The sequence below is a fragment of the Salvelinus alpinus genome, chromosome 14, assembly GCF_045679555.1.
Source record: "Salvelinus alpinus chromosome 14, SLU_Salpinus.1, whole genome shotgun sequence".
NCBI lineage: Eukaryota > Metazoa > Chordata > Actinopteri > Salmoniformes > Salmonidae > Salvelinus > Salvelinus alpinus.
The window spans coordinates 50,619,844-50,647,824 of NC_092099.1; the positions used below are offsets into that span (position 1 = coordinate 50,619,844).

General features: G+C 46.0%; 1 protein-coding gene across 3 annotated transcripts in view; it reads right to left on the minus strand.

Annotated features, from left to right (window-relative positions):
* LOC139539027 (R3H domain-containing protein 1-like) overlaps positions 1-27,753 on the minus strand; it is a 38,767-nt gene extending 11,014 nt beyond the window's left edge. For all 3 annotated transcript variants that reach the window (XM_071341710.1, XM_071341708.1, XM_071341709.1), the window contains exons 1-18: positions 27,465-27,753; positions 21,869-22,134; positions 19,169-19,372; positions 17,169-17,204; positions 16,603-16,695; positions 15,025-15,169; positions 14,573-14,651; positions 14,264-14,323; positions 13,770-13,910; positions 13,299-13,407; positions 12,054-12,149; positions 11,871-11,953; positions 11,502-11,719; positions 7,304-7,588; positions 4,423-4,589; positions 3,189-3,290; positions 1,594-1,803; positions 1,117-1,240 (exon numbers count right to left, since the gene is read on the minus strand). In XM_071341710.1, coding sequence (XP_071197811.1) covers positions 1,117-1,240; positions 1,594-1,803; positions 3,189-3,290; positions 4,423-4,589; positions 7,304-7,588; positions 11,502-11,719; positions 11,871-11,953; positions 12,054-12,149; positions 13,299-13,407; positions 13,770-13,910; positions 14,264-14,323; positions 14,573-14,651; positions 15,025-15,169; positions 16,603-16,695; positions 17,169-17,204; positions 19,169-19,372; positions 21,869-22,060 — 2,344 coding nt within the window. In that variant the 5' untranslated portion in view covers positions 22,061-22,134; positions 27,465-27,753. The remainder of the gene's footprint in view (positions 1-1,116; positions 1,241-1,593; positions 1,804-3,188; positions 3,291-4,422; positions 4,590-7,303; positions 7,589-11,501; positions 11,720-11,870; positions 11,954-12,053; positions 12,150-13,298; positions 13,408-13,769; positions 13,911-14,263; positions 14,324-14,572; positions 14,652-15,024; positions 15,170-16,602; positions 16,696-17,168; positions 17,205-19,168; positions 19,373-21,868; positions 22,135-27,464) is intronic.
* Positions 27,754-27,981: the final 228 nt, after the last annotated feature.

Sequence of the window (27,981 nt, forward strand, 5' to 3'; positions counted from 1 at the left end):
AGAAGGCTGATAGTTGGTTGGTTGATGGATGGTTGATGGTTAATCCTCAAGTACGCCCAGTAGACAGAAGGCTTTAAAATGGCTGACTTTTACAGCAGTTTGATTGAGTGCTTAGCTGTGGAGGGTTGTTGGCTAACAGTTCTGTCTGAAGAGGTGAAAGTGAGGGGCTGGAAAAGAGACCGGTTCACTGTGAGAATTATAGGCCTCTCAGACAGCACCCCGGCCCCGTATCCAGGACCTTTGCTTCTTCTGTGGACGGTCAACTTCCACCCGTATCCAGAATAGGCACTTTGGTTGTTACCCCCACCTGGAGGGCTGATATCCAGGTAAGAAACCCCTCTAAACACCTGACTTAAAACGTAACAATATTTATACGCCTGTGGGTCCTGACATTTTCAACTCCAGATAATTTCCCCATCCTGTTCTCCACTGCCAATCTGCATGACCGATGCATGTACAAAGGCTGCCAGGTAATTAAAACAAAATTCCCCATTCCCATTAAGAGATCCGATTGACTTTGTATTTCAATGGTGCAGCGGAGCATCCGTTTCTCTAGACAGGCCAATGAATGATGCTTCAGCGATACGCAGTGGAGACGAAGGAGACAATGCTAACGGTGTTTTTGATTGGAATTTGTTATTGTGTGGGCTTAAAGGCCAAGGCAACACAACGGCCAAACCTGCAGAGAAAAGCGTTCTAACACAGTAGTCAGCTTTTCGCACTGCTCCTCTGCCCCAGGGGCACCGTCTACTTTCCCTGCCACAGTTTATTGAGATGAGCCTATTGTGTACCTGCCATAAGTGCAGATAACCAGAAACAACAAAGTGCTTAGAGCAATAGAAAATAAAGAGTGTGAATAGAGCGGTAACAACCATGCTCACACTGCAGTAAGATAGAACATGTAAAAAACATACCACACAGGGAGAAAGACATGGATTTAACCCCCCATGTAAATAAATGTCATGCACACCACTCCACTGATGGTATTCCAGATATTACGCCAGAAAACCCCCCCCCCAAAAAAAAACACCTGATGTGACACCTGTTTTTAATAGAGGAACTAGGCAGCTGAGATGAATGGTTGAGTTACTGGTTCAGCCTGTGTTAGATATTTACCTGTCTGTTGTGTGGGCGGGGGCATTGGCTGGCTCTGCAGGGCACTATACTGCACTGTGCCCACAGGCCTGTACCCCTGGTTGGACAGGGGGTACTGGCCTGGCCCACAGTAACACGCTGGCATCTGTAGGCAGAGATGAAGCAGTCCAAAATGAGATACCACTACTGCTATGCAGCTCTCGGAGGTCTCTAAACCTAGAGTACAGTCCCTCAGCTGCAGTGGCATAGTTAACAAGTCCAATTTAAATGCTATTTTAAGTTGAGAGAAAGTATCTATGAACAAATGTACTGTATATGTATCTCTCAGATACTAATGATGAAACATTACAACCATGTAGACGAAGGACTAAAGAGACCGGCCAAGCATTGATCAAGATAGTCAGATGGAAATAACGTATAATAGTACTAATAAAACGGAGTACATTGTATAACCTAATAGGAATAAACCAGGTAAGGGTCGGATGTACAGTAACATACCTGCTGCATGTAACCTTGTTGCTGCATGAGTGGCTGGTTGACAGGCGGAGGGGCGGGGGTGTTGTAGGCCTGGGGGGCAGGGACAGGCTGGCCTTGGGGGGGCACCATGAAGCCCTGCTGCGGGGGGGCCTGGAGCACCACGGAGGGGCCCTCCCCAGAGGCCTGCCGGGACAGACTCATGTGGCTGAACTGGGCTCCCAGGTTCTCTTGCTGTGGGATGGAACACACAGAAACATGTTATATGCATAGATTATATATTTATTATTAACAGTCCGGTCGTGGCTCTAGTTGAACTACTACAGGACCTTGTATGTAATAAATAATACATAGTACTTTTATATGGCACTTTTTTGAAACCCCAAAGACTTTTATACTGCTGGCTCCTAGTGTAGTCACTGAACTTTGAACTACTGTACTAGCCTACAGCAATAGAACTGGATACAGCCACCCATGCAAAGAACAAACCTGAAGGCCCTAAAACATTAAACTGAAGTCATCCTGACTTGCTTAAGTGTGGTGTGGTTTACTTTACTAGGCGGTAGGTGGTTGAGTGGTTAGGAACTTTAAGCATTGCTATTTATAGAATATCATATTCAGATTAGACGGTAAAATTGATGTAATTAGTCATTAAGGGATGTTGATTCGTAGAGGGATGTCAGGAAAGAGGCCAGTAGAACACATGATTTGCGTCAATGGAGGGAGTGGGGTAGCAAAACTGATTCAATTCATCATTAATTGGCATTTATTGAAGTCTAATTAACATGCTGACCAAAACGCCTCCGTACGTACGTCAGTCCACGTGAGATTTTGTCCATCACCACCAGATGCGAAAATTATCAAAACCAACTAACTATATTAATTTATGGACAGGTCGAAACACACATGAAACATTCATGGACATTTAACTAGCTTGCAGTTGCTAGCTAATTTGTCCTGGAAAATAAACATTGGATTATTATTTTACCTGAAATGCATATGATCCTTTTTTGTTGCTGGAACTTTGACCCCTTTTGATTCACAAAAAATTGTGTGTTCTCTACTCCGACAATTAATCCACAGATAAGAGGAAACGTAGCTGTTTTTTTTTGTTTTCTTTGGTTAATCTCTCATCGTTTTCTGTGGACTTTACATGGCAGTTGGCAACCAACTGAGGTGCATTACCGCTTCCAACTGGACTGGAGTGTGGACCTCTTTCATATTTCAATAACCCATGTGGATTAGTATGCTCCTAGCCTGGCTAGACTGACGCCCGTCGACGCGCACCCGAAGATTAGATAAAATTATTGAATAACGTGAACATTTATTTTGCAACGCTCGCAACACAGGCGGTTTGGTCAGCAATTACAAGGGGGACATTGACATTGACTAGCCTTGAGAAGTAATGCCTGAGACTAGTGAATATAACTTCAGGAACTTTTGCTAAATTCCATCCTTGTGTGTATTCTTTCAGTAGCATAAGTTCACTACTCATTTACAAAAGTTTAATCCACAGCTTTTTTTAAACCTAGCCCGAAGATGGCATAGAATGACAAAAAGACTGGGGGGGAAGGAGGGAAGAGGAGAAAAGAAGAGTGAAGAGAAGAAGAGTAAAGTACCACAGTGTATAGTTGGTCAGGGGAGACGGAGAGGAGCTGAGATGGGTAAGAGACAGACGAGTACTGGACAGGCTGAGCAGAGGGCTGGAGGGGCCGGACCGGCTGAGGAAGGGACAGAACAGACAGAGGTGAGGAAAAACAGTAGAGGAGAAGAGGTAGATGAGAGAAGTAGAGGTAGAGAAGTAGAGAAGAAGTAGAGGGCATCGGGTTTAGTCAGACATTAGGCAGAGATTGCAAACGTCACAAGCGGAGAAAGTATCATCATCTCAAACAATAGAGGAACAGTATATTAGTTAACGGAGTGAATCAGCGCTAGCTCAGGGGGGAATCCAACTACACATGGGGGAATCCAACTACACATGGGGGAATCCAACAGTAATGAAGTTAATTAACCTCAGTCAATAGATGGCCATGGATATCCTCCATTCTCTACCAAGGCCGACTGGTGAAAATCTATTGATATGAAAGCAATGGGACAGCTCTTTGTTCAAAAATAAATATCCTCTCATCAGGCCCCGCCCCCCCCGGTTTGGAATGATGTCTTTATTAGGAAGGGGCGTTGCTTCTTCACTATGGGGAGGGAGGGGAGGCATCCTTGCCCGACCCCTGGGTAGTGCACCCACACTATCAGAGGTCAAGTCAATTTCCTGCCCTTCCATTTTCACTAATGAATGTCAAGCCTTCCGGCTGTTAAAAAAAAAAGATTTTTTTTAATAATGTTTTTTAAAGGGGCTCTCCATGACAGGTTGTGTTGAGGATCTTGCCATTAGAGATCGCTATTCCTACCACTCAGGGCCTGTATAAACGCTAATGATTACCATTTGGGCTGTGTGCTGCACCAGTGGTCACAGGGTTTAGCTGACACTCTGAACTCAATTCATTTCCCCTGACAGGGGTGGCGACTAAGGAGAAAGGTTGCAAAGTTTCCTCAATGAATAACACCGTAGGCATGACAACCACCCCCATGAGCTGTCATGGTAATGTTTTGAAAAATGAGGGCCATGTCAATCTTCAGGATGGTTTAGGATGTCTGTGTAAGAACTGAGCATGTGCATCAGTTCACTTCCTACTTTCCCCTGCCCTCTCAGACTGTACAAGCACTGTGTTTGTAATGTGAATGTGGGTGTATAGTAGATGTTATGAGTAAGCCTGTGACATATACATTTACTCCTAGGGGTTCTATTTCATTTAATTCAAATTCAATTCCGTGGCCTGCTGAAGGGTGTTAGCGGACCTGTGCGAGGACGTGGTTGTGATTGGTGGGCTGGTGCTGGCCAGGCAAGTGCGGAGGAGTGGGAATGGGCTGCTGGGTCCTGCCCTGCTGATTATGATGCTGAGGAGCCATGCCGTGGTTGGGGTTGTACACCACAGCACTTCCATCCGGGTTCACAAACGGCTGTCCTGCAGCGAGAGAGAAGGGCAGGGCTGAAAACACACTGGAAAAAACACCAAAACTAGCATCTCTATAAACACAATCATTTTTTTCAGCATTATCGTCAACACTATCAAGCAACACTTTCCATCTCTATAAATCATAATAATGAATATTTTCAACATTATCATCATCACTATCGACACTGGCCCCATTATCAACATTAAATAGATAACTTCAACGCTTTGATACAGTTTGCCAAATTGCTAGGTATCCAGAAATGTAATGGCTATCATTATCCTTACAGCAGCTGAAGACAGAGTATCCAGGGGGCTTCATTTACATAGCCTATTTATGAATTCACACAGCAAAGTGAGTCAATATTTATAATAAATGTTCCCCTTTGCATGAGCAGGAAAAATACTAAAAATGTTGTGGAGGAGGCACTTTACGTGGAGAATATGACACATCATTTTATCCAAGGGCTTATTTCAAAATCTCTGGTGAAAAATGCCTTGTGCTCCAGTGAATTTCCCTGAGCTGCTACTTGATGAAAGAATCAATGCATTACTCTGTGGTTCACTGAAATAGGCTGGCTCTGAAAGCTGAATATCGGTTTAAGAAGGTATTTTTGGTGCAGAAAAGAGGTTAGTGCCACGGAACAATCCTGAGACACCCAGTTCCAGTGTATGACTTCATCACAACAGGCTGGTTTTTCCTTTACATTTGTATTCTATACACGTCTACTGAAGCACCGGTTGGTTATAGACATTATCATAGGGACAAGGGTTCACACAGACAAACACGTTACACATACAGAGCCGTGGAAATGTATTTGCCCCCTTTGTTTTTTTTGTGTTTTTTTTTTATATTGAATGTTATCAGCTCTTCAACAAAAACCTATTATTAGATAAAGGGAACATGAATTTACAAATATTAATTTATTTAACAAAGTTATGCATCACCCAATTCCCCTGTGTGAAAAAGTAATTGCCCCCTTACACTCAATAACTGGTTGTGCCACTTTTAGCTACACTGACTGCAACCAAGTGCTTCCTGTAGTTGTTGATCAATCTCTCACATTGCTGTGGAGAAATTTCGGCCCACTCTTCCATGCAGAACTGGTTTAACTCAGCGACATTTGTTGGTTTTCAAGCATGAACTGCTTGTTTTAAGTCCTGCCTCAACATCTCAAATTGGGATTAGGTCTGGACTTTGACAAGGCCATTTCAAAACTTCAAATTTGTTGACCATTTTCAAGTTGACTTGTTTGTGTGTTTTGGATCGTCTTGCTGCATGACTCAGCTGAGCTTCAGCTCACAGACAGATAGCCTGACATCCTGTATCCTGTAGAATTCTCTGATACAGAGCAGAATTCATGGTTCCTTCTATTAAGGCAAGTTGTCCAGGTCCTGAGGCAGCAAAGCATCCCCAAACCATCACACTACCACCACCATGATTCAGAGTTGGTATGAGGTTCTTCATGTGGAATACGGTGTTTTGTTTTCGCCAGACATAAAATGGAATCCATCTCGTTCCGGATGCACCTGGATGATCATCAAGCCTCTTGGAAGAACGTTCTATAGACAGATGAGTCAAAAGTACACCTTTTTGGATGACATGGGTCACCTGGCAAAAACAAACAGTGCATTCCACAGTAAGAACCTCATACCAACGGTCAAGCATAGTGGTGGTAGTGTGATGGTTTGGGGATGCTTCGCTGCCTCAGGACGTTGGACGACTTGTGGAGAGAGGGTGGGTTTCCTACATTTCCCCCCCCACGTTCAATGCCCAAATGACCGTTTGATGACCCTGAAAATAACTCAGAGTTAACTATCAGGTGGCAAAATTAATTCTCTGGGTTCTACACAAGAATTTCCCATTTTCCAACTCCTTAGGAAAGGTCAATAAGCAATTGCACAGCCCTGGCTGGCTCTCGAAAATCATATTAGTGCCAGCGCCATATACCCGGGCTTATCAGACAGTCCCATGCATATTTAAGAAGCAACATTCTCTAGGATGTCCATTGAACCAGCAGAGTGAAGAGGAATACATTATACATCAAAGCTTCGACTCGCCCACTATCCATTTTCTCTATATCCAATAACACTGTACAGTGTGGCTTCATTATCCCGTGTCTCAGCAACACTTTGGGGAATTTGTTTTGACCAAAGTCAGGGTATATTGATCTTACGAGACAGCCATCGTTTTTCAAAGTGCTTCCGTTCCCTCCTCATTTGTGGAAGGCAGAGACACAGATTCTCATTTGCATGCAAGCCGCGTCATTAGACAGTGACTCCTGTGTCAATTCGGAATAATTTGAGGAAAAGAGATACGCAATCTGTCGGTTGGGTTTACTTTTTAAAGGGCAGTTAAAGCAACTTGTAATTATCACCTCCTCCAAAAGACTCAGCAGCATCACAACTCAAATACATCAGAAATAATGAATGAAGGACGCCTGGTGTTCTGTGTTCTACTGTGGTGTTCCAACACTTTGCTGCTTGCAAGAAGACAACACACGCTACCATCAGAAGCTATAGTTCCCTCTCTCCCTCAACACCACAAGAAGAAAGCATTGGGGGAATAAGCAGCAAGTTATGCGAGTCGTGTTAGTTTGAAAGAGAAGTTATCAGTTTGTGAAAGAAACCCAATGACAGGATACAAACACAAGACACATTTTGCATCCCCCATGGCATGCCCCTGTACTTCAACTAAACCTGGTAGGTAGGGTTAGGTTACCAACCTGTGTGTGGGTTGACCAGGACACTCCCTGGCGGTATCCCTGTGGCTTCCAGAGGAAGCAAATAGTAGCTAGTGTTAGCTGTGTTCACTGGCGGTGCCACGCTCCTGCCTCCCGCCTCATAGACCACAGTACTACTAGCGCAGACAGCTGGGTAGGCCGCTGGGCAGGGAAGCGCAGAGTGGTTGTGGGGGTAGCCAGCCTTGGTTAGAGCCGGGACAGGGTGGGTTGGCTGGGAGCGAGAGAGCGAACCCGTGGAGGACCCTACACTACCCGAAGACTCAGAACCTAGGGAAGGAAGGAGTGAGAAGGAAAGCCTTAACCTACAGACACCATGCTCAGAGTGGTTATGTGGGGATGAATGGGGAGAGTCATAAGATGCTCTCCAAGGGTCACAGGAGCAAGGCAGTAAGGCCATATTACTGATGGTATCTACTGGAGACGACGCGGTTTGAATTCATTGGGTATTTATTGTAGTCTGGCCCACACAATCACATATTACTGTATCATACATAATTTGTTGAGGCCATAAATACCTTTATATATTTCTACTTAGGTCAACAAATTATTTTTTATTAAAAAAAGGTGTGCACTACTTCGAAAGGTCGGGTTTGAATCTCCAAACCTACATAGCCAATTATCTATTCTAATTACCTGTGGGAGTGATGCTGTCATAAAATAGAAAGAGGATAATGATATCAACAGCTCTAACTGGCCAGTTAATTAATTCCTTGATTAATGTCTTCATTTAGCTATTCACATTGTTTTGCTATTCACTTGACTGTCCGAGCACCACCACCATGTCCATGGTGTGCAGAAAACTAAGAAATGAATAGATTCTAGAACAGATAGATTATTAGTTCATTAAGACATTAAATAGAATAAAACAATTGACTAAGACGTTCTACTACAATTCTAAAAACAACACCAACCCACTGATAGAATATTACCATAACACGTGTGGTTTAAAGGAATGACAGGAAAATGTAGCACTATGGTTAAAAGGAATGACAGGAAAATGTAGAACTGCTTAAGTCCTGCTTTGTTGAAACAGTTAGCTACATCACCTATCAAACTGAAGATGTTTGAGATGGGGCTCTGAATGTAATAACCAATGAATTCACACTCGCGATACCAAATGATTTCTAATACAATGAGAGACGAGGAGTGGCCGATATAATTGGAGGGGAAAGCATGCTGAAAAGGCAAGCATTAGAAAGCACACTATGTAAAAAATAGACACCGTCTTGGGAACATGTGTGAGTGGTATGTTAAGTGCGAGCAAGGCGTGACAATGCACTAAGAAAAACCTGCATGAATCTCAGGTTGCTAAATAGCAAAGAAAAGTGCTCCGTCAATGTCTGATCTAATAAAATGAAACTAATAAATAAACATCCCGTTAATGCAGGCAGACGGGAGGAGATTAAGAATGGATGGCTTGGTTCTCCTCGTCTGTCGGCATCTGTTTGAGAATACAACCACAGTGAGACACCCATTTCACCTGGCAGAATAGCCATAGGGACTGGGTCTGTTCAAAGCCTTTGTCAAACGGCTCCTGATTGGACACTCCTCTAAATGGACAGGGCTTTGTGACCATAGAATTAGATCACTAGAATAGACAAGAATCTTATTATTATGAGACAAAGGTCAGCCATTTGTCAATCATGGTTTGCCAGTGCTGTGATCATTGTCTCATGTCAGATATCAGTGCAGACGGGCATCACGCTAACTAGCAAACACGCATCGGATGGTTAAAAGGAAGTTTGGTTACAATATGCTGTACTAACATTCAAAAATGTTACTACGGTGGTTGTATTACCAAGGTGACATTGTTCACTGAACCCCCTTTCATCCTCAAAAGAGAGGTAATCTTACCAACAAACCTGTAATATACTTCCCCCCCCCCCGAGGAAGTCTGCACTACCTAATTCTACATCTAGCTAAGGTGTTTTGTGGTGGTAGGATCAGTATTTATGAAATTCGAAAATGTGCACGAAAATTTGCTAGCTAATATTTGCTTGCTGGCAGAACTAGTCTCAAATCAATCCATATGAAATGAAAGGCAAGGATGCTAACAACGCCAGTTCACACACTCCATGCTGAATACTCCCTCTAGCTAGCTAGCGCAGTGAAGTTCTAGCTAATGCACAAATTAGTTGTCATGACATCTGTTCTGCTGTGATTAGTGCGCCGAGTTGTACAGCACAACTGACTGCTCTCTGCAATGTCATCACGTTGGCCAAATGTTACAAACTAGCTAAGCACAGTGCCAGCTGTCAGTGTCAGATACATGCCGATTTCTGAGAACAGTCCCATAATTTTAGTGCCGTATAACTTTATCAGCAAGCTGGCAAACTAGCTACGGTATGGCGATCCAAACAAGCTTGCACGAGGCTGCTAGCTGCAGCAAGTTTGCTCAACCGATTGAGCATGGTTTGCCGTAGTAGCCAGTGCTTCATTGCTACCGAGAGCCAAGTGATTTTCTGAATTAGGAACTAGCGTTAGGCGGATGAGTAAAATCAAAACATGTTGAGATGAGTTCCACGCCCTACAAGACAGATCGGCTGAGGGACAAGCGTGACGTTAGGAGTGACCATCTGACGTGAGACATTGGTGCTGTGATAAGATAATGTAAAATAATGACTTAAGAATTTTTCTACACTGTATGGTTTTGCTAGCTAGACTGACAGTTTTAGTGCAATGATTGCACGAATTGTTCAAATTAACTGCAAATATGCCAACATTCCAATCCACTGCCATACACTGGCTGAGATCAGTTGATAGGGCTTAGAGAAGTTGCAAATTCAACAAGTACAGATATTGTATCATAAAATAGCACTCTGTGGAACTCCGCTTCCCAAGAAAATCAACATTGACATTTATGGTCCGTTGACATATTTTAGAGGATATTTATACCGTACATTTTAAAACCTTCATAAACTATTTATAATGACAATATCTTTTGTTGACAATACTACACAATTTCTAATATATCACATCTTACTTTTAATTCCCTGCATAAGTAAAATTTGCATTATGCCTCTACTACCATTCATTCCAATTAGAATTGTTTGTAATTCTCCCTGATCATTATGGCTGCCATTTTTACCTCATTCTGGAACTTTGTGGGTTTATGACATAGACCCTCCAGTAATTTAATAGGATGTCCATGGTTGTACCATAGATATCCTATTAAGGGTACGCTCGTAAATTGCCTCGACTGTGTCAGAGTGCTCACTGGGCCGTTCGTAAATTTGGAGCGTTACGCTCTCGGAGTGTTCACAGTGCAACACTGGATGCTCTGGCTGAGAAGTAGGGTTGATCCGAGCGTTCTGACCTCACAACGGCAGCCCAAGCTAGCTGGCTAAAGTTGGCTAGCTTGCTACCTACTTCCAGACACAAACGAGAGAACACGTCACTGAGACCATTTTACGTGCCCTAGCAGTGCTGGTTACTGTTGTCATGTTATCTATCGTGTTAGTGACTGTGCTGCTAGCAACAATTTAATTCCGTTTTTGCCTAACTTTACTGACACCTGTCCCATTCAGCGAGTTTTTCTGCGCTCTGGCATACTCAAACGAGTGTGCTCTGAAATAGGAGTAGATAGCTAAAATTAAATTTAGGAACACACTCTAACTAAATTGCTAATTCTATGGTTGTGACCATATAAATAGACTGAATAGAACAGGCTTGGAAGCTCTGACCCTGGCAATTTGACTGGTTAACTCATTGATACACTCACAATGTCTGCCTGGTATTGTGATGCAATAATTGCCATGGTATTTTGGAATGTTCTATCAACTGATGCTGGATTGCCATGGTAATGTAGAATGTTCATTCAAATGATGCTAACTGATGGGTTAGGGTTGTATTTTTTGTAGTGTCAGTTAAGTTGACTAAACAAGTCACAGATTTAAGCGTACACTTTCTGATTTTACTTCCTGGCATGGGTACACTTAAAATGGCTGCCAGTCCACCCATTATGACACCCTTTCTATTCAATCTATTTTTATGGCTGTGACAGGTGCTGCACTGCTGATTGTCAGAGTCCGAATATATGGGTGGAGACTTGAACTGTGGTGAAGTGAACTGTAGTTGGTGGTTGATGGTTAGCTTAGTTAAACCAGACTGAACACCATGGAATGTGGCATTCAGTCTGGTTTAACCAGGCTAGTTGATGGTGGAAGTGGAGGTTATTTACCAGTCTTAGAGAGGCGACCCATGCTCTTGCTGCTGCCTGAGCTGTCTCCCCTGATGAGGACAGAGATGCCGCTGAAGCTGCTTGCTTTGGTCATGGCTGGCCTCAGGTTACGGTTTGAGCTGTCAGAGTCAGTGCTGCTCCACGGCCGGGGTTCAGCGTTCTTGGGCTCGTTCTCAGAGCTGCTCTGGCAACTGTTGGCCGAGCGGCCATCTTTTAACCTGAGGAAGGATCCATTTTAAACCATGATGGGATTATACATGTATTAGCTATTATAAGAAACAGGAACATTCTATGCTATTAAGGACCTTCATAGCAGAGAGTACGAGATGGGGAAAGTGTCATGGCTATGTTACGTTGAGAGATAATGACCTAAAGATTTGCCGTCTTTGCTGTGTGCTGTTACAGGCATCATCCTCCTGTATTCTTTTTTCAAGAGGAAAGCCATCTGGATCCTGTAATAAAATAATTTATGTTATCTACTTGTTTATATTGAATCAAACTCTCAATCTGCATTTAAAAGCTATTCAATTAATATTAAAGGAGGGTTCTTACATCTTGAGCGAATATCCTGTCTCTGGCCCTCTGGTAATCCTCCTCTCGTTCCTCTATAGACTTACTCCTCCTGTCTTCCTTCAGTCTCATCCGCATCTAGACACATCAGCACCCAGCTTAACATCTAGACCCATCAGCACCCAGCTTAGCGTCTAGACCCATCAGCACCCAGCTTAGCGACTAGACCCATCAGCACCCAGCTTAGCGACTAGACCCATCAGCACCCAGCTTAGCGTCTAGACCCATCAGCACCCAGCTTAGCGTCTAGACCCATCAGCACCCAGCTTAGCGACTAGACCCATCAGCACCCAGCTTAGCGTCTAGACCCATCAGCACCCAGCTTAGCGTCTAGACCCATCAGCACCCAGCTTAGCGTCTAGACCCATCAGCACCCAGTTTAGCGTCTAGACCCATCAGCACCCAGCTTAGCGTCTAGACCCATCAGCACCCAGCTTAGCGACTAGACCCATCAGCACCCAGCTTAGCGTCTAGACCCATCAGCACCCAGCTTAGCGTCTAGACCCATCAGCACCCAGCTTAGCGACTAGACCCATCAGCACCCAGCTTAGCGTCTAGACCCATCAGCACCCAGCTTAGCGTCTAGACCCATCAGCACCCAGCTTAGCGTCTAGACCCATCAGCACCCAGCTTAGCGTCTAGACCCATCAGCACCCAGCTTAGCGTCTAGACCCATCAGCACCCAGCTTAGCGTCTAGACCCATCAGCACCCAGCTTAGCGTCTAGACCCATCAGCACCCAGCTTAGCGTCTAGACCCATCAGCACCCAGCTTAGCGTCTAGACCCATCAGCACCCAGCTTAGCACTAGATTCATCAGCACCCAGCTTAGCACTAGATCCATCAGCACCCAGCTTAGCACTAGACCCATCAGCACCTTGCTTAGCACTAACATCTAGACATGTCAACACTATGATTTTGGACCAAAATCTAGACACATCAACACTCATTTAGCACTATGGTTTGTTAACACCAACAGGAGGCTTAGGGAATTTACTCTAGGAAACACTGAACTAAACACCAATACCATTTGGCCATTGACTACTGCTTTGTGCAGAGGAAAATACATTTTTCAGTGGGTTTATGTATTTTCAGAACTTTACTGGCTTTGGCTTTCATGGTGAAGATCTAATGATTTATTTTCAAATTCTAACTTTTTTCTTGGAAGTTAATTGATCATAATGCGGTCCAGTATAGATCTGGAGCGGCTCACATTAAACAACTCTTACCATATTGTCATCTTTGTCTGAGCCGGAGTTGTCCCTTTTGAGAATGTACCGCTTTTGGAAGTCGTCAGTTTTGTCATCTTTGATGTGTTCTGAAAACTTCTGATCAGGTCTACACAATTATATATAGAGAGAGTAGCAGCAGAAAGAGAGAGATGGAGAAAAGGGTAGGGAGAGCAGAGAAAATAACAATGAAAACGGGAGTTGTGGTAGGGCTTCTTTCTAAGAAACCTGACATGTTTACACCATCTCCCTTCCGCCCCTAACTCTCCTCCTCCCTACCTTCCTCACTGCAATATTGAAAAAGCAGATAATGAAGTTTCCCCAAAAACTAATTTCAGGGGTCGCAAAGAAAAATCTGTTTACCCTCGGCAGAAGATACGGAGCCAGTCATTTCTGCAGCCTAAGCAGTTTGAATTAGAGTAAGGCTGAGAAATTGAATTATTGGTTGTGGCAGAAAGGGAGATTACTCACATTCTCGTATTGCTAGTTTTGTTGATGATTACAGATTTCCCGGTTTGGTCGACGTTGTGGTCGAGGCCGAAGTAGGCTGCAACGCGGTGCAGCAGCATTCTGTGGTAGGAGGTCATCGGAGGGAACTTTCTCTTCTGGCTTCTGGGGTAGGAGAGGTTGTTGGAAGGGGAGGGAGAGAGGACCGAGGAGGTTGTAGGAGGGAGAGGAGAAAGAATGGGAGGAGAGGACAGTGGATCAAATCAATAATTCAAAGAGAGATTACAGAACAATTAGGAAGAGTCGTTCTGGGCAAAACGGTCCAACATAGCCCAGAGTGAAATCTCATTAGCAGAAAGTGACATCACACGAAATTATGCATGGGCTTAATAAATGACCAGAAACAGATTATTCTGTTGAAATTAAACCCCCCAAGAAATCAAGACATGAGACTCAACTCACTCAAATTCAGTTGAAATGCACCAACAACAAAAAAATTACTCAGCTGAACTACTCACTCGTTATTACTGATAAAGTCAAGAATGTCCTGTTCCAACTTCAGAAGCATCATTCTGTCCCTGTGAATATAATGGATTGAACATGGAGAGAATTAGTTTGGTGTCCGTTCAGTAATTTCAGCACTCATCTCATTACCTCAGGGTATGACAGAAACTGCAATTAGTAATCGACTAATGAAGAAGCCAAATGTTCAAAATGTAACCTTTAAGAGAAAGAGTGTTTGCTTAATCACCAGTGAAAGAACAACAGCTCAGCTTGGCTTGTGGATGCAGACAAAAGGTTTCTAAATGGCTGGCATGTCTACACACCTGGGGTTGTTTTTCAGCGTGTTTACTAAGAACTCATGGACATCGATCCCAGTAGAGTCTGTGTATTCCTGACTGGAATCTGGAGGGAGGAGAAAAAGGCATTGATTACTAACTATTCTATTGTGTCTCCTCATTTCACAGAAACTTTGCAAAAATGTATCGAGTACTTAATGAGAAACAAACACTTTGGGGGGAAAGAATGTATGCTAAGCTTGCAGGACATAGACCATCAATTGCGTTTTCACTTTTACAGAAGCATTGAAGGCTTATTGGGTCCTTGAGACCTCTTAATTTCTTAAATTTGAAGAAACTTCACAACCTCTGAGAAACCTCTGGTTACTGACCATAGTAGGTGCCTAGTGCCTACCCACACACGATGGATGTGTCCCAAATGGAAACCTATTCGGTATATAGTGCACTTGTTTTGACCAGGGGAGGCAGACGATGTCTACCTCTGGACAGCATCTTCCTGGGCATCCTTTCAGTCTTCTCCAGCAGCTTCTCCACTCCTTTATCTTGGTCCACTTCATTCTTGATGGGCGATGACGACGACTCCTCTTTGTCAAACGACTGGGTGAACTGGATCTCAATGTTCTCCTGTAAAATAAAGACACGACTGTTGTAGTCACCTTTTATGAAGCAGAAAACGGGATCAGGTGTTCCCTTTTCTCAGTAGCTTGCTATCCATCAGGACAATGAGAACCCCCACCGTCCCAAGTTTACAGATTCTGTAGCTGGTTGGAAAACCCATGGGTATTAGGGGTTGTCAGTTCAATGCTATGGGCTTGAGCATTCACACCCTACAGAGCATCTAGAAACCGAGCAGGTGTTTCCCTCCTCATTCACACCCTACAGAATATCCAGAAACCGAGCAGGTGTTTCCCCCCTCCTCATTCACACCCTATAGAGTATCTAGAAACCGAGCAGGTGTTTCCCTCCTCCTCATTCACACCCTACAGAGTATCTAGAAACCGAGCAGGTGTTTCCCCCCTCCTCATTCACACCCTATAGAGCATCTAGAAACCGAGCAGGTGTTTCCCTCCTCATTCACACCCTACAGAATATCTAGAAACCGAGCAGGTGTTTCCCCCCTCCTCATTCACACCCTATAGAGTATCTAGAAACCGAGCAGGTGTTTCCCCCCTCCTCATTCACACCCTATAGAGTATCTAGAAACCGAGCAGGTGTTTCCCTCCTCCTTATTCACACCCTACAGAGTATCTAGAAACCGAGCAGGTGTTTCCCCCCTCCTCATTCACACCCTACAGAGTATCTAGAAACCGAGCAGGTGTTTCCCTCCTCCTCATTCACACCCTACAGAGTATCTAGAAACCGAGCAGGTGTTTCCCCCCTCCTCATTCACACCCTACAGAGCATCTAGAAACCGAGCAGGTGTTTCCCTCCATCTCATTGATTAAGAATCTGAAGGAGAAAGAATGACTTCCCTTTCGTCTTTCAAAGTCAATACTAAAGTAGAACAAGTGTACAACATGACGCCCAGGGAAAGGAGAGGTATTTTTCTAAAATGGGGGAGGAAAGGAAAGCTGCAATGTTTAAAATGGAAGAATGGTGAATGTTTTGCTCCACCCCTGTGAAAAGTACTAGCCTGGAAGAGATGAAGTTTGCTAACAGGGCTTTGGTGCAGCACAGACTGAGTGAAAGCGAGGGATTGTGAATAGCGTGATAAAAGAAATCCCAGGAAAGGAAATCTCTATCGCTCAACAGTTCAAGAGTATGAATCTAGGTAGGTACTTCAATAGTACACTTTTATTTTGCTTGACAGAATTTATGTTATTAAAATAAATTATTCAGAAGTTTGTTGGAACACTACTGTTCTGGAGGCTGAAGATGAAGAAGAGTGGAGAGTGGCAACAAACCAGAGGAATTTCTTATGAACCTCTTGATATTTCTCTATTAGAAGAGATGCATTTGAAGGGTATACATATGCAATGAAATGATGGTTAAACACCAGATGAGGGTTCAGGGGGAGGAGGAGGGCTTGAGAATTGTCATGGGAGGGTGGTGGTTACCTGATGTTCTCGAGGCAGATCAGTAGCAATAGGAGGAGGAGAGGACTCTTCGCAAACAGCCAGGCTTCGAACTAACTTTAACTTTGAGTTAGACTGGGGATTGGAGAGTGGTGAGGGTTAAGAACAGAGTCAGGATGGGACAAAGAGATTGTGCAGGTAGAGTTTAAAAACAAACCACACGCGTCGAGGGAGGAAAAGGAACCCAGAACTCCCGTGCAAGCACAGCACACACTGGCATAGCAACCCACTTACGAGTAGAGTTTTCCAAGCTCGAGAAGAAACCATGCACACTGTCACCTACGTTAACCATAAACTGGTCAGATCACTCGTCCTGTTTCTGATGCATTCAAATTTAAAATTTGCACTTGAATAACTGAAAACTACACACACAAAAACAAGCAACAAAAATATAATTCACACAAGAAATGCGTTCCCTTCAAAATAACAAAACTTTTTTTTTTTAAATGGACATTTACAAAAATGCAGGCAGTGTGTAAATGAAAGGGAAACAATTCATTGTCAACTACTGGATGATGGGGTTCATCAAGCAAACATGCCTCCTGTACCTTGAGCCTTTTTCCTGTCTGTTCCGATGTCTGCTGCTGCACAGTAGGCAATGAGACAAAATAGACCATAAGACAGGGGTCTCATTGTCTGTAAGTCCTGGGATGATTCCCCTTAACAACAAACTGACTGAGGAGGACTAAGTGAAATGACAGACTAAAGAATACGGGAATCTGCTACTAAAACCATCCCTACACAAAGGGTTATAATTATTTAATTTTTTATAATCTTTTCTTTTGTCTAAATGTCCAACAGATTCTACCTTGTTTATTAATGGTTAATGCACAATAACATTTATATTTGTTAGCCCTAATGCATCAGGCTACATTACACCCAAGGCTAAATAAGTGACTGCAGTAGAGGATTTGGAAAGAGAGCGAGCCTTGGCCTCCATTCTACTGTGAATCCTAGATTCGGAGGGATGGCCACAGGGAACGGCAACATAACCGCTCTCTCCTGCAAACATCTAAAACAGCACCATGTGTTCAGTGAGGCGTCTAGATCTGCAAAGTGGAGGAGACAGATGGCGACAAAGACATTCGTTCCACCTCCCCTCCCCATCCTCCTAGGGGTGACACAGGAGACATTAGTGGATAAGCTGGGATTTGAGCTAAGAGATGATCAGCTTTTCCCATCTTGCCTAGCTCTCCTCAGCAGACTTCTGGGCTTTCCATTTCCTTACAGCTCTTCTCTCTCTGACTGCCTTTAGACCTGGACTCTCTGACTGCCTTTAGTAATGTTCAAGGGGGGCTAGCCAGGCTAAGAGACGACTGAAATGGCACCACATTCCCTATAAAGTGCACTACTTTTGACCAGAGTTCTATGTGGTGCCATTTCAGATGCAGCTCTCCTGACTGCTGCACCGTGACACCGCTCTCCTCTGACTGCTGCACCGTGACACCGCTCTCCTCTGACTGCTGCACCGTGACACCGCTCTCCTCTGACTGCTGCACCGTGACACCGCTCTCCTCTGACTGCTGCACCGTGACACCGCTCTCCTCTGACTGCTGCACCGTGACACCGCTCTCCTCTGACTGCTGCACCGTGACACCGCTCTCCTCTGACTGCTGCACCGTGACACCGCTCTCCTCTGACTGCTGCACCGTGACACCGCTCTCCTCTGACTGCTGCACCGTGACACCGCTCTCCTCTGACTGCTGCACCGTGACACCGCTCTCCTCTGACTGCTGCACCGTGACACCGCTCTCCTCTGACTGCTGCACCGTGACACCGCTCTCCTCTGACTGCTGCACCGTGACACAGCTCTCCTCTGACTGCTGCACCGTGACACCGCTCTCCTCTGACTGCTGCACCGTGACACCGCTCTCCTCTGACTGCTGTAATACTGTATAAACCACCTTTACAGATGCAGCCAGGTTGACAGTAAACTAGCGCTGCCGACTGATAAGAAAAAGAAAACGAGCCGACATAAGCAGGGTCAAGGCTCTTCAGAAAGGGAGAAAGCATGAGGGAAATGTCACAGCATCAAGGGAGACTAGCCTAGCTGTTCACAAGCTACATAGAGGGGGGGGGGTAATAACCTGCCCGCCATACAGAAACCGCCACAACCTTAACCTTGAAGCGTATAATAACTGAGTAGTGATTTTGAGGTATACCGCTTCTGCAGATTCTCATAACTCAATTATCTGACAATTGATTGGTTGTGCTTTGCCAGAGACTCCCCTGGGCCCCTGAGCCTGTGCTGTATCGGAAAGCAATTATTTCTCCCTGCTCTGCCCACCAATACACCAAACCCCCGCCTGTCTCAGTAGCCCCCTGTTTCTAGCTGAATATACCTTCAGTGGTGTGTAGTCCCCTGGTACATAACACAACCCCTTCAACTGACATGCCATACTTTCATACAGAAATTGTGTGGGTAGAAGGTTGATTGGGGGGGGGGGGGGGGAAGGGTTGAAAGCAGTGGGAAAAGGCTGACTGGTGGGGATGGTGTGGGACGCAGGGAAGAGATACAAACAACCCTGCTCTGTAATGAGAGGTTTACCTGAGTTTCCTTCTCTTGACAGCAGCTCTCATCTGACCTCTGTGGTTGGAGCTGGGTCTGAGGTTGGGCCTGTGGCTGGGTCTCTGCCGGCTCCCTGCAATCTGTCTTGGTCAGGCTTGGCTCTTCTCCCCCTGCTGGTGTCGGTGTGGCACTGGCATTGTGGCTCTCCTCAGTCTCCAGACCTCTCATAGTGGCACTAGTCTCCTTTACAGTGACAGTATCAGACGACATTCTCATTAGAGAAAGCTACTTGGAGCTTCGTCTACAAGAGCTCGAGACCTAGAGAGCAGAGGGATGGACAACACACGACACGGTTCCTTTGGTCAGCCTCAGCCACTGCCTGCCCTCCCCGAGGCTACCGTTTCAGCAGCAGCTATTTGTACCAAACAGATCAATGACGTTTCCTCAATGACAAAAATCTCCCAATTTTGTAATAAAGCATCACTGTAAACCCTTAACCTCTCCCCCTCCCTACATCCCACCCTTGTTCTAAACTGATGAAAACTGTGTCCCTGAGTGTGAGCAGCAACTGGCCCTTCAACCAAGCTCTGCCATGAACACACCAGTGGCCTCTAAAGCTCTGCCATTATCACGTCAGTGGGTGAGATATGCTCTACTCCTGTGTGTGTGTGTGTGAGACAGTCTTTCCTTACACCCAGGGACTGCCTGACGGTGTGTGTGTGTGTGTCTGGTTCTAAGGCAGACGTCAGCATGGCCAGATGGTGCAGCAAGCTGTAAGTGTTCTGTCTGCCAGGTTGCTTGCCTCAGAGAGGAGAGACGGTGGTGACACTCCCATACGTGACGCTGCAGCTAGCAGCACCTAGGCCTCCAGGGACTCATCTCCTCCTTATCGTGAAAACGGGAGAAGCAATCTCCCAGTGTTATCGCAAATCTGGTAATCTGTCAACACACTGCCATCCTATTCTCTATTCTTTCTGACTGGTCAGCACTTCCTCTGCAGTCTGCCAACTCTAGTCTGGACAGAGACATTAGCTGTGACAATCTATGACAGCATAAGCTGTAATGTCGTGACGTGAGCGATGTCGTTTGTTTGTGTGTATGTAATATATATATATATATATATATATATATATATATATATACACACACAGCTAAAAAAAATAAAGGGAACACTTAAACAACACAATTTAACTCCAAGTCAATCATACTTCTGTGAAATCAAACTGTCCACTTAGGAAGCAACACTGATTGACAATAAATTTCACATGCTGTTGTGCAAATGGAATAGACAACAGGTGGAAATTATAGGCAATTAGCAAGACACCCCCAATAAAGGAGTGGTTCTGCAGGTGGTGACCACAGACCACTTCTCAGTTCCTATGCTTCCTGGCTGATGTTTTGGTCACTTTTGAATGCTGGCGGTGCTTTCACTCTAGTGGTAGCATGAGACGGAGTCTACAACCCACACAAGTGGCTCAGGTAGTGCAGTTCATCCAGGATGGCACATCAATGCGAGCTGTGGCAAGAAGGTTTGCTGTGTCTGTCAGCGTAGTGTCCAGAGCATGGACGCGCTACCAGGAGACAGGCCAGTACATCAGGAGACGTGGAGGAGGCCGTAGGAGGGCAACAACCCAGCAGCAGGACCACTACCTCCGCCTTTGTGCAAGGAGGAGCACTGCCAGAGCCCTGCAAAATGACCTCCAGCAGGCAACAAATGTGCATGTGTCTGCTCAAACGGTCAGAAACAGACTCCATGAGGGTGGTATGAGGGCCCGACGTCCACAGGTGGGGGTTGTGCTTACAGCCCAACACCGTGCAGGACGTATGGCATTTGCCAGAGAACACCAAGATTGGCAAATTCGCCACTGGCGCCCTGTGCTCTTCACAGATGAAAGCAGGTTCACACTGAGCACGTGACAGACGTGACAGAGTCTGGAGATGCCGTGGAGAACGTTCTGCTGCCTGCAACATCCTCCAGCATGACCGGTTTGGCAGTGAGTCAGTCATGGTGTGGGGTGGCATTTCTTTGGGGGGGCCGCACAGCCCTCCATGTGCTCGCCAGAGGTAGCCTGACTGCCATTAGGTACCGAGATGAGATCCTCAGACCCCTTGTGAGACCATATGCTGGTGCGGTTGGCCCTGGGTTCCTCCTAATGAAAGACAATGCTAGACATCATGTGGCTGGAGTGTGTCAGCAGTTCCTGCAAGAGGAAGGCATTGATGCTATGGACTGGCCCGCCCGTTCCCCAGACCTGAATCCAATTGAGCACATCATGTCTCGCTCCATCCACCAACGCCACGTTGCACCACAGACTGTCCAGGAGTTGGCGGATGCTTTAGTCCAGGTCTGGGAGGAGATCCCTCAGGAGACCATCCACCACCTCATCAGGAGCATGCCCAGGCGTTGTAGGGAGGTCATACAGGCACGTGGAGGCCACACACACTACTGAGCCTCATTTTGACTTGTTTTAAGGACATTACATCAAAGTTGGATACGCCTGTAGTGTTGTTTTCCACTTTAATTTGGAGTGTGACTCCAAATCCAGACCTCCATGGGTTGATACATTTGATTTCCATTGATCATTTGTGTGATTTTGTTGTCAGCACATTCAACTATGTAAAGAAAAAAGTATTTAATAAGAATATTTCATTCATTCAGATCTAGGATGTGTTATTTTAGCGTTCCCTTTATTTTTTTGAGCAGTGTGTGTGTGTGTGTGTGTGTGTGTGTGTGTGTACCGGCTGCGGTGCTGGGTGCTGGGCCTGCCGTGGGGTGGTGTCGCCGGAGAGAAGGGTGAAGCCCTCTGAGGCAGGGTCACTCGAGGTGCTGCTGCTGCCGTGGGTGTCTGGATGGTGCTGGACCAGCTGGTGGCTGAGGCTCTGGCTTGTGTTGAGCTGGGTCGTGCTGGAAGCCCTAAGGAAGAGGCCCATGTCCCCGTCACCAGCACTGGGTCCGGCAAGCAACGGCACTGGCCTCGGACAAGGCTCTCATGCCCCTCCGTGACCTGGAGAGAGGGGGAGAGAGAGAATGGTTTGTTAGTATATGTGTTCACTTAAATCCATAATGACCAATGTAAACTACTCAACAACACTTTTGTAGAACAGAGTCAGATGTCAGCTAGGTCAAGTGGATTTCCAGCTCGCTCCACCTCACCTCTCGGCCCTACGGAGCCCTGGGTAAACGGGCGCTGTGCCACCTCAGACGTTGCCATGAGTACCAAGAAGCATGGTAGCTAGTTCAGAACAGTTGTCTGATCAGTTCTACACTGGCCAGGATAACTCACAGGCAAGTTGCCTATGCCAAATTCCTATTATCGAAACCAATTTGTTAGCGCTTCCAGAATTGAGTGGTGTAAACACACATTCACACCAGTCCAGACAGTCGCTAAAACAAGCCATGCCTTTGCTGGAGGCCTGAGATCGCCGGGACGTGTTGAGAATGGCAGGGCACAGCTAAGCCAACACTTGCCGGGTTACTGACTCTGACAATGTAGCTCGTTTATCAGGCTAATGGAGGTGGCGCGGGGCTGAAGCAGGGACTGCTTGCATTATTTATGGTTCCGATGACCTCGCCTGATTGGGATTCATGAGATCTGGAGCCCGGGGCTGGTGGGGGCCATCAGTGGAGAGCACAGGTGTGTGTGTGGGTGGCTCCTGTCCTTGCGCTTAAACACACAAAGAGACGTCTGTCGGTTTGCTGCAACCACCTGTCCGTCAACAGGACGTGTGGTATCTGTTAGAGTCCCTCTGCTTGGACTCTTTCCCAAGGCCTCCGGCCATCTGGTCTGCCTGCCTTGTGCTGTGTGGGAGTGAGCCTGCCAAAAGCCCTCCACATCCCTCACACTATGTGGATCACAGAGACCAGCCGTCGGCAAGGGGCCTGAACAAGACGCTAAAGCATATTTTTCCGCCTCTTCTCTAAATGCACCCACTCAAGGACAATGATGCTTTTAATGCGACCGGAGAAGAGCCATTTCTTTCTCCCCTCGCTTTCTGCGGCACAGCCGGCGCCAGGCGAGCTAGGACGCCCACGCATGGCCGGCCACAGATGGAGGCTCTCCAGGGGGGAGAGAAGGAGAGCAGGGCTGGGTGGTGGCGTTGGTAGAGGAGAGGGGGAGCAGGGCTGGGTGGTGGCGTTGGTAGAGGAGAGGGGAGCAGGGCTGGGTGGTGGTGGTAGTGGGAGGACCAGTGCTGCCTGACTCAGTCCCCATGAGGATCAACCTCCACAGGGTTGTGGTGCGATGAGCATCTTACAGCAGCAGGAGGCCACCCTGGACACATGACTCTTCAGGGGCTACTCGTTTCAGCTAGAGCACCGATTGGACGTTCAGTCTAATATTCCATGCCTGTACATATGCTCCTTTGTGTTTTCTGATGACATCATGAGTGCATAATTTCTACGACAGATGCTCGTTCTCTTCACAAAGTCACTTGGTTCACACAAATGCATTTGTGGAGGACAGAGGGAAGATTTTACAGAGGCAAAGAAAATGTCATTTTTATTTTCCTTTGAGAAAGAAGAAGCCTCTCCCTTCTTCCTCCTCCTCTTCCTCCTTCACACTTATTCAATTAAAAAAGGGCAGAGCTGCTGTTTCTTTTTGGCTGGAGCCTGATCAGCTGCAGGCAGCACTGAACAGAACAGGCGAGGAGGATCCCGAGTCCAAATTTACCACTAATTGGCCAGTGTGTTTTAGCTGAGCGGCTAGCCAGATAAGAGACGGCAGTCTCCTCACAGTTGACTTGGGAAATTGTTGAGGTATTTACAACTGTGGCCGACCGAAACAGAGTAAAAACACGGGTGGATGTGCCAAGTTTGTGAGTGACCCTGGTGGATGTAACGGACTGTGTGTGTGCGCGTCTCTCGCGCTCATCTAAATATCGGCAAATGGATCTAGGGAGATACACATGAAATATCTGTGTTGGTGTCAACGAGTGACAGCTTAGCGTGAAGGTACTAATTTTGTCAGGCTGGATAAATAAACTGTTGGCTGCTTTCTCTTCCTGCCGTGTTGTGTGCAAAACGAGAGGCAGGGTTGCTTCCCAAATGGTACCCTATGGACTCTGGTCAAAAGTAGTGCACTATATATGGAATAGGGTGCCATTTGGGACACAGACAGGGAGGTGTCTCATATACAAAAATAGTGAGGGAGCATGGCACTAACCTGCTGAAGAGAGGAGAGCGGGGAAAGCCAGCTACTGTGTCTGCAACTTGACATCGTAATAAACCACAGAGTCAAATAGACTGATCTGTCCGTGACAGTTCAATCATGTGTTAACTAACCATGAACATATAATATGACATTTTCCTGAAAATAAACTGGGTAAACAGTATTTCCTGCAAATGCAATTACAGTATGTGATTCAAAAAAAACTAATTTATTTTTACCCGTGGGGAAAGCATTTATTCTGGAGGACGACTTACAATTGTAAAAAAACAAAAAGTGACTTATTACATTGTCCAGAATAACGAAAAAGTGCATTTCATTCCGCAAGATTAGAATCCTTTGAACTGAGGGAGAGGACTACTAATTAAATGCCTTTCTATTTGTTACCACACAAACACATGTCATTTAGCAGACACTTTTATCCAAAGCGACTTACAGTATTGAGTGCATAAATGTTGAGTGTTTATTCACTGGTCCCCCGTGGGAATTGAACTCACAACCCTGGCGTTGCAAGCGCCATGCTCTCCCAACTGAGCCACACGGGACCAAACACACAAAAATAAATGAAAAGACCAGCAACAAAAAAAACACAAAAACACCCCCGAAGGGATACTCCGTAAGTGCCCATTTCTGCACCCACCATGGCCCCTTCCATCACCATCTGAAATATTCTCTGGCTTCAGTTTGGAAGTACGCCAAGACCACTCGCGGTTCCATTCAAACACTAAGTTTCTGCTGCATTCAACACGCTGAAATCCACCTCCAGCCCCCAGGGTGCTTTCTTTAATGACGATCTGAATTAGGGGTGGGAGGTTTAACTCCCAGACCCCGCTGCCGCTGTCCATTTCCATCTGCTTAAACACAAAGCCGTGAACATAAGTAAAAAATAAAAAAGTGCCGGCCGCAGCCAAGTGGTTATATTAAATGCAGGAATATATTAGTCTGTCAGTAGATCGAGCTACACTAATGACTTCAATAGCAATCATCATATCCACATAACCTATCATCCCATTCAGCGGAAAGACTCGCACAGCAGAGTGAGACATTCAGTAACGGAGAAGGGCCAGCTGACCTCAGGGCTGCTGCCAGAGACGAGGCTACGGCTGCTGCCAGAGACGAGGCTACGGCTGCTGCCAGAGACGAGGCTACGGCTGCTGCCAGAGACGAGGCTACGGCTGCTGCCAGAGACGAGGCTACGGCTGCTGCCAGAGACGAGGCTACCTCTAGCTTCCTTTCAATTACCAACGGTGGAGAAAAGGGAGAACGAATGAATGAAACCTATAAAGGGGGGATGAGAATCAAGGGCATGGTGCAGTTTCTTTCCTTTGCTGGACGGCAGCAGCCGCCAGTCAGCACACAAAGGAGCACTAGGTTCTGCTAATGAGGACTTCCTGAGGTTAGAGAACAGCGCGCCAGGCTCCACTCCCATCACGGCTAAATCCATATAGCAATTACACCACTTAATTGCCTTTTTGAGACATACATTCCCTTTCCGCTTAATGTTAATGCAATTACGCTGGGGTTCCTGGGTAATGTTAAATGCTATCTCTGGAGTGCATCTCTAGAGCATTGTGGCATGCAGTAGCACTGGGTCCCTTTATGTCATTCATTTTAAACCCCTCTTAAGAGCGAGGCTGGAGGAGACTGAGCTGAATCATTAACCAGACTCTGCGAAAATGTCCCTTGTCGTCGTCGTCGCCCCCCCCCACCACCACCACCCATCCCTCTCCACTCCAACCATCTGGGATTGTGATGGGAGCCAACGCTCACCGACGGCAAGAGACATTTCAGATAGGCATCAAATTAGAATGATTAATTTGGCCCCCTTCATTAGGTGTACAATTAATAAATAGACATCAAAGAATATGAGACCAGGATTGTGGGGGATTTGATGAGGACGGCTGATGGCCAACAGATGCAAAGTAGCCGTTAGGTCTGTGGTGCCAGCAGCAGTCCGACAGACTTCATTCCCATCGTAACCTTGTACCACTTTACCAGGACTTTGTTTGCCCCATTTAACAGAAATGAGATGCACAGTATTAAGGGCAACTAAATATAAGCAGCCCGCTCTACCAATTACAATACGCTTCACGAGGACGTAGCATTTTTTTGTGTGTTTTATTTTGGCTAATGGTCCCACAAGGTACGATCATACGGGGAAATGGACCAGTGAAGTATTAGCAAATAACGCCAAGCTAGTAATGCTACAGTACGATCAGGGATAATAAGCAATTCATCAGCCAGAGGAGGGCTGAGCAAATACAAAAACGTACCTGGAAACAGAAACGAGCGTGAAAACGCTGACAGAGGCACCAGAGGATAAACAGCAAATTACAACATTTCTGAAAAGCTTTTGAGCAGATTGGGCACTTACTAGGTAAATTGGAACAATTACGGTTGAATAAGAAGAAGCTTACTCCTACCAGACAGTGTAATAATATTCAGAGTTGAAAAGATCTGCAAAATCCGCGCCCCATTAGACACAACAACCTTTCCAGTGCAAAAAAAAAAAAAGGCTACCGTGTCACAAATTGACAATGCAAGTGAACGATGGTGCACAATTTGAATAGACATTGAAGGAGAGAGATGGAACCTGTCTTACTGTTGTATGCATTTCACTCCTGGTCCAAGCATGGCACTGCAAGTAAGGATTCAGCGCCAGGGACTGAGCAGCTTGGGTCGAGCACCGTGGTGCTATTCAGGACACATCAAAAGATTGAGTAGGGGGCCAAGCGCACCACTTTCTTCCCCTGCCTCTCTCCCACTCTCCCTCTCACCTAGGGAAATAAGCCCTTTGGCGGCAAAGAAACATCGCAGCAGCACAAATAAAATGTTAAACTGAAAAGTTAAAATGTTACTACGGCTAAAGACAACCTCGGGGCCGAAAATAACAAAGATCCAGACTGCCAATCGTATCCCTCCTTTGTAAACACTAAGCTTGTGAACTTCTAGAAAAGCTGCAGCATATCTCCGGGAAACTTTGCTCTCATTACGCGAATCGCTGAACACTACAGCAACGTTCACCAACAGTCTCACGTTCATTTCTCCATGTATAAGACAAGAGAAACAGAGGCAAAACCCACTTACACAGAGAGTGCTCATTCATTGGACATTGTTCTGGTAGGTACTTACATCCCTTGAGCGGAGTGTGGAGACAACATAACACTCACCTGCCACATTGTAGCCTCCATTATTTCCATTGGTCAGGGGTTTAGTTTCCATAGTACCAGAGGCTGCATTGGCTGTGAATGTTGCCGGTCGGAGAAAGGTCCCCGAGACAGCCCCCTCTCTTTCTTCCCTGCTCTCACACACACACACTCGCTCTGTCTCTCTCTGCAGAGCTAGCTCACTATGTCTGCCTGTGTCTGCCTTGCTCTCTGCTCTGCAGCGCTCTCTGTCTGCGCCAGGCTGTCTAAGTGCCAGAACCCATGGTTGGATTGTGGCTCTCGCTCCGAGGCCTCGGAGACAGCGCCAAATCAACGGCTGGGCTGTGTGACGTCAGAGCCGGGCTCAGCCACTCGGGTGCCTTGGCTGTGCTCGCGGCACGTCACTGGCTATATTGCACTCTTCATTAGCTATACAGCCGGATGCCGCAACGTCAAGTGGAGCCGTGGGAGGTTTACATACCTCACCCATCCCTCCCATCAATAACCAACACTCTCCCCCCAAAATCACACCCCACCCCGA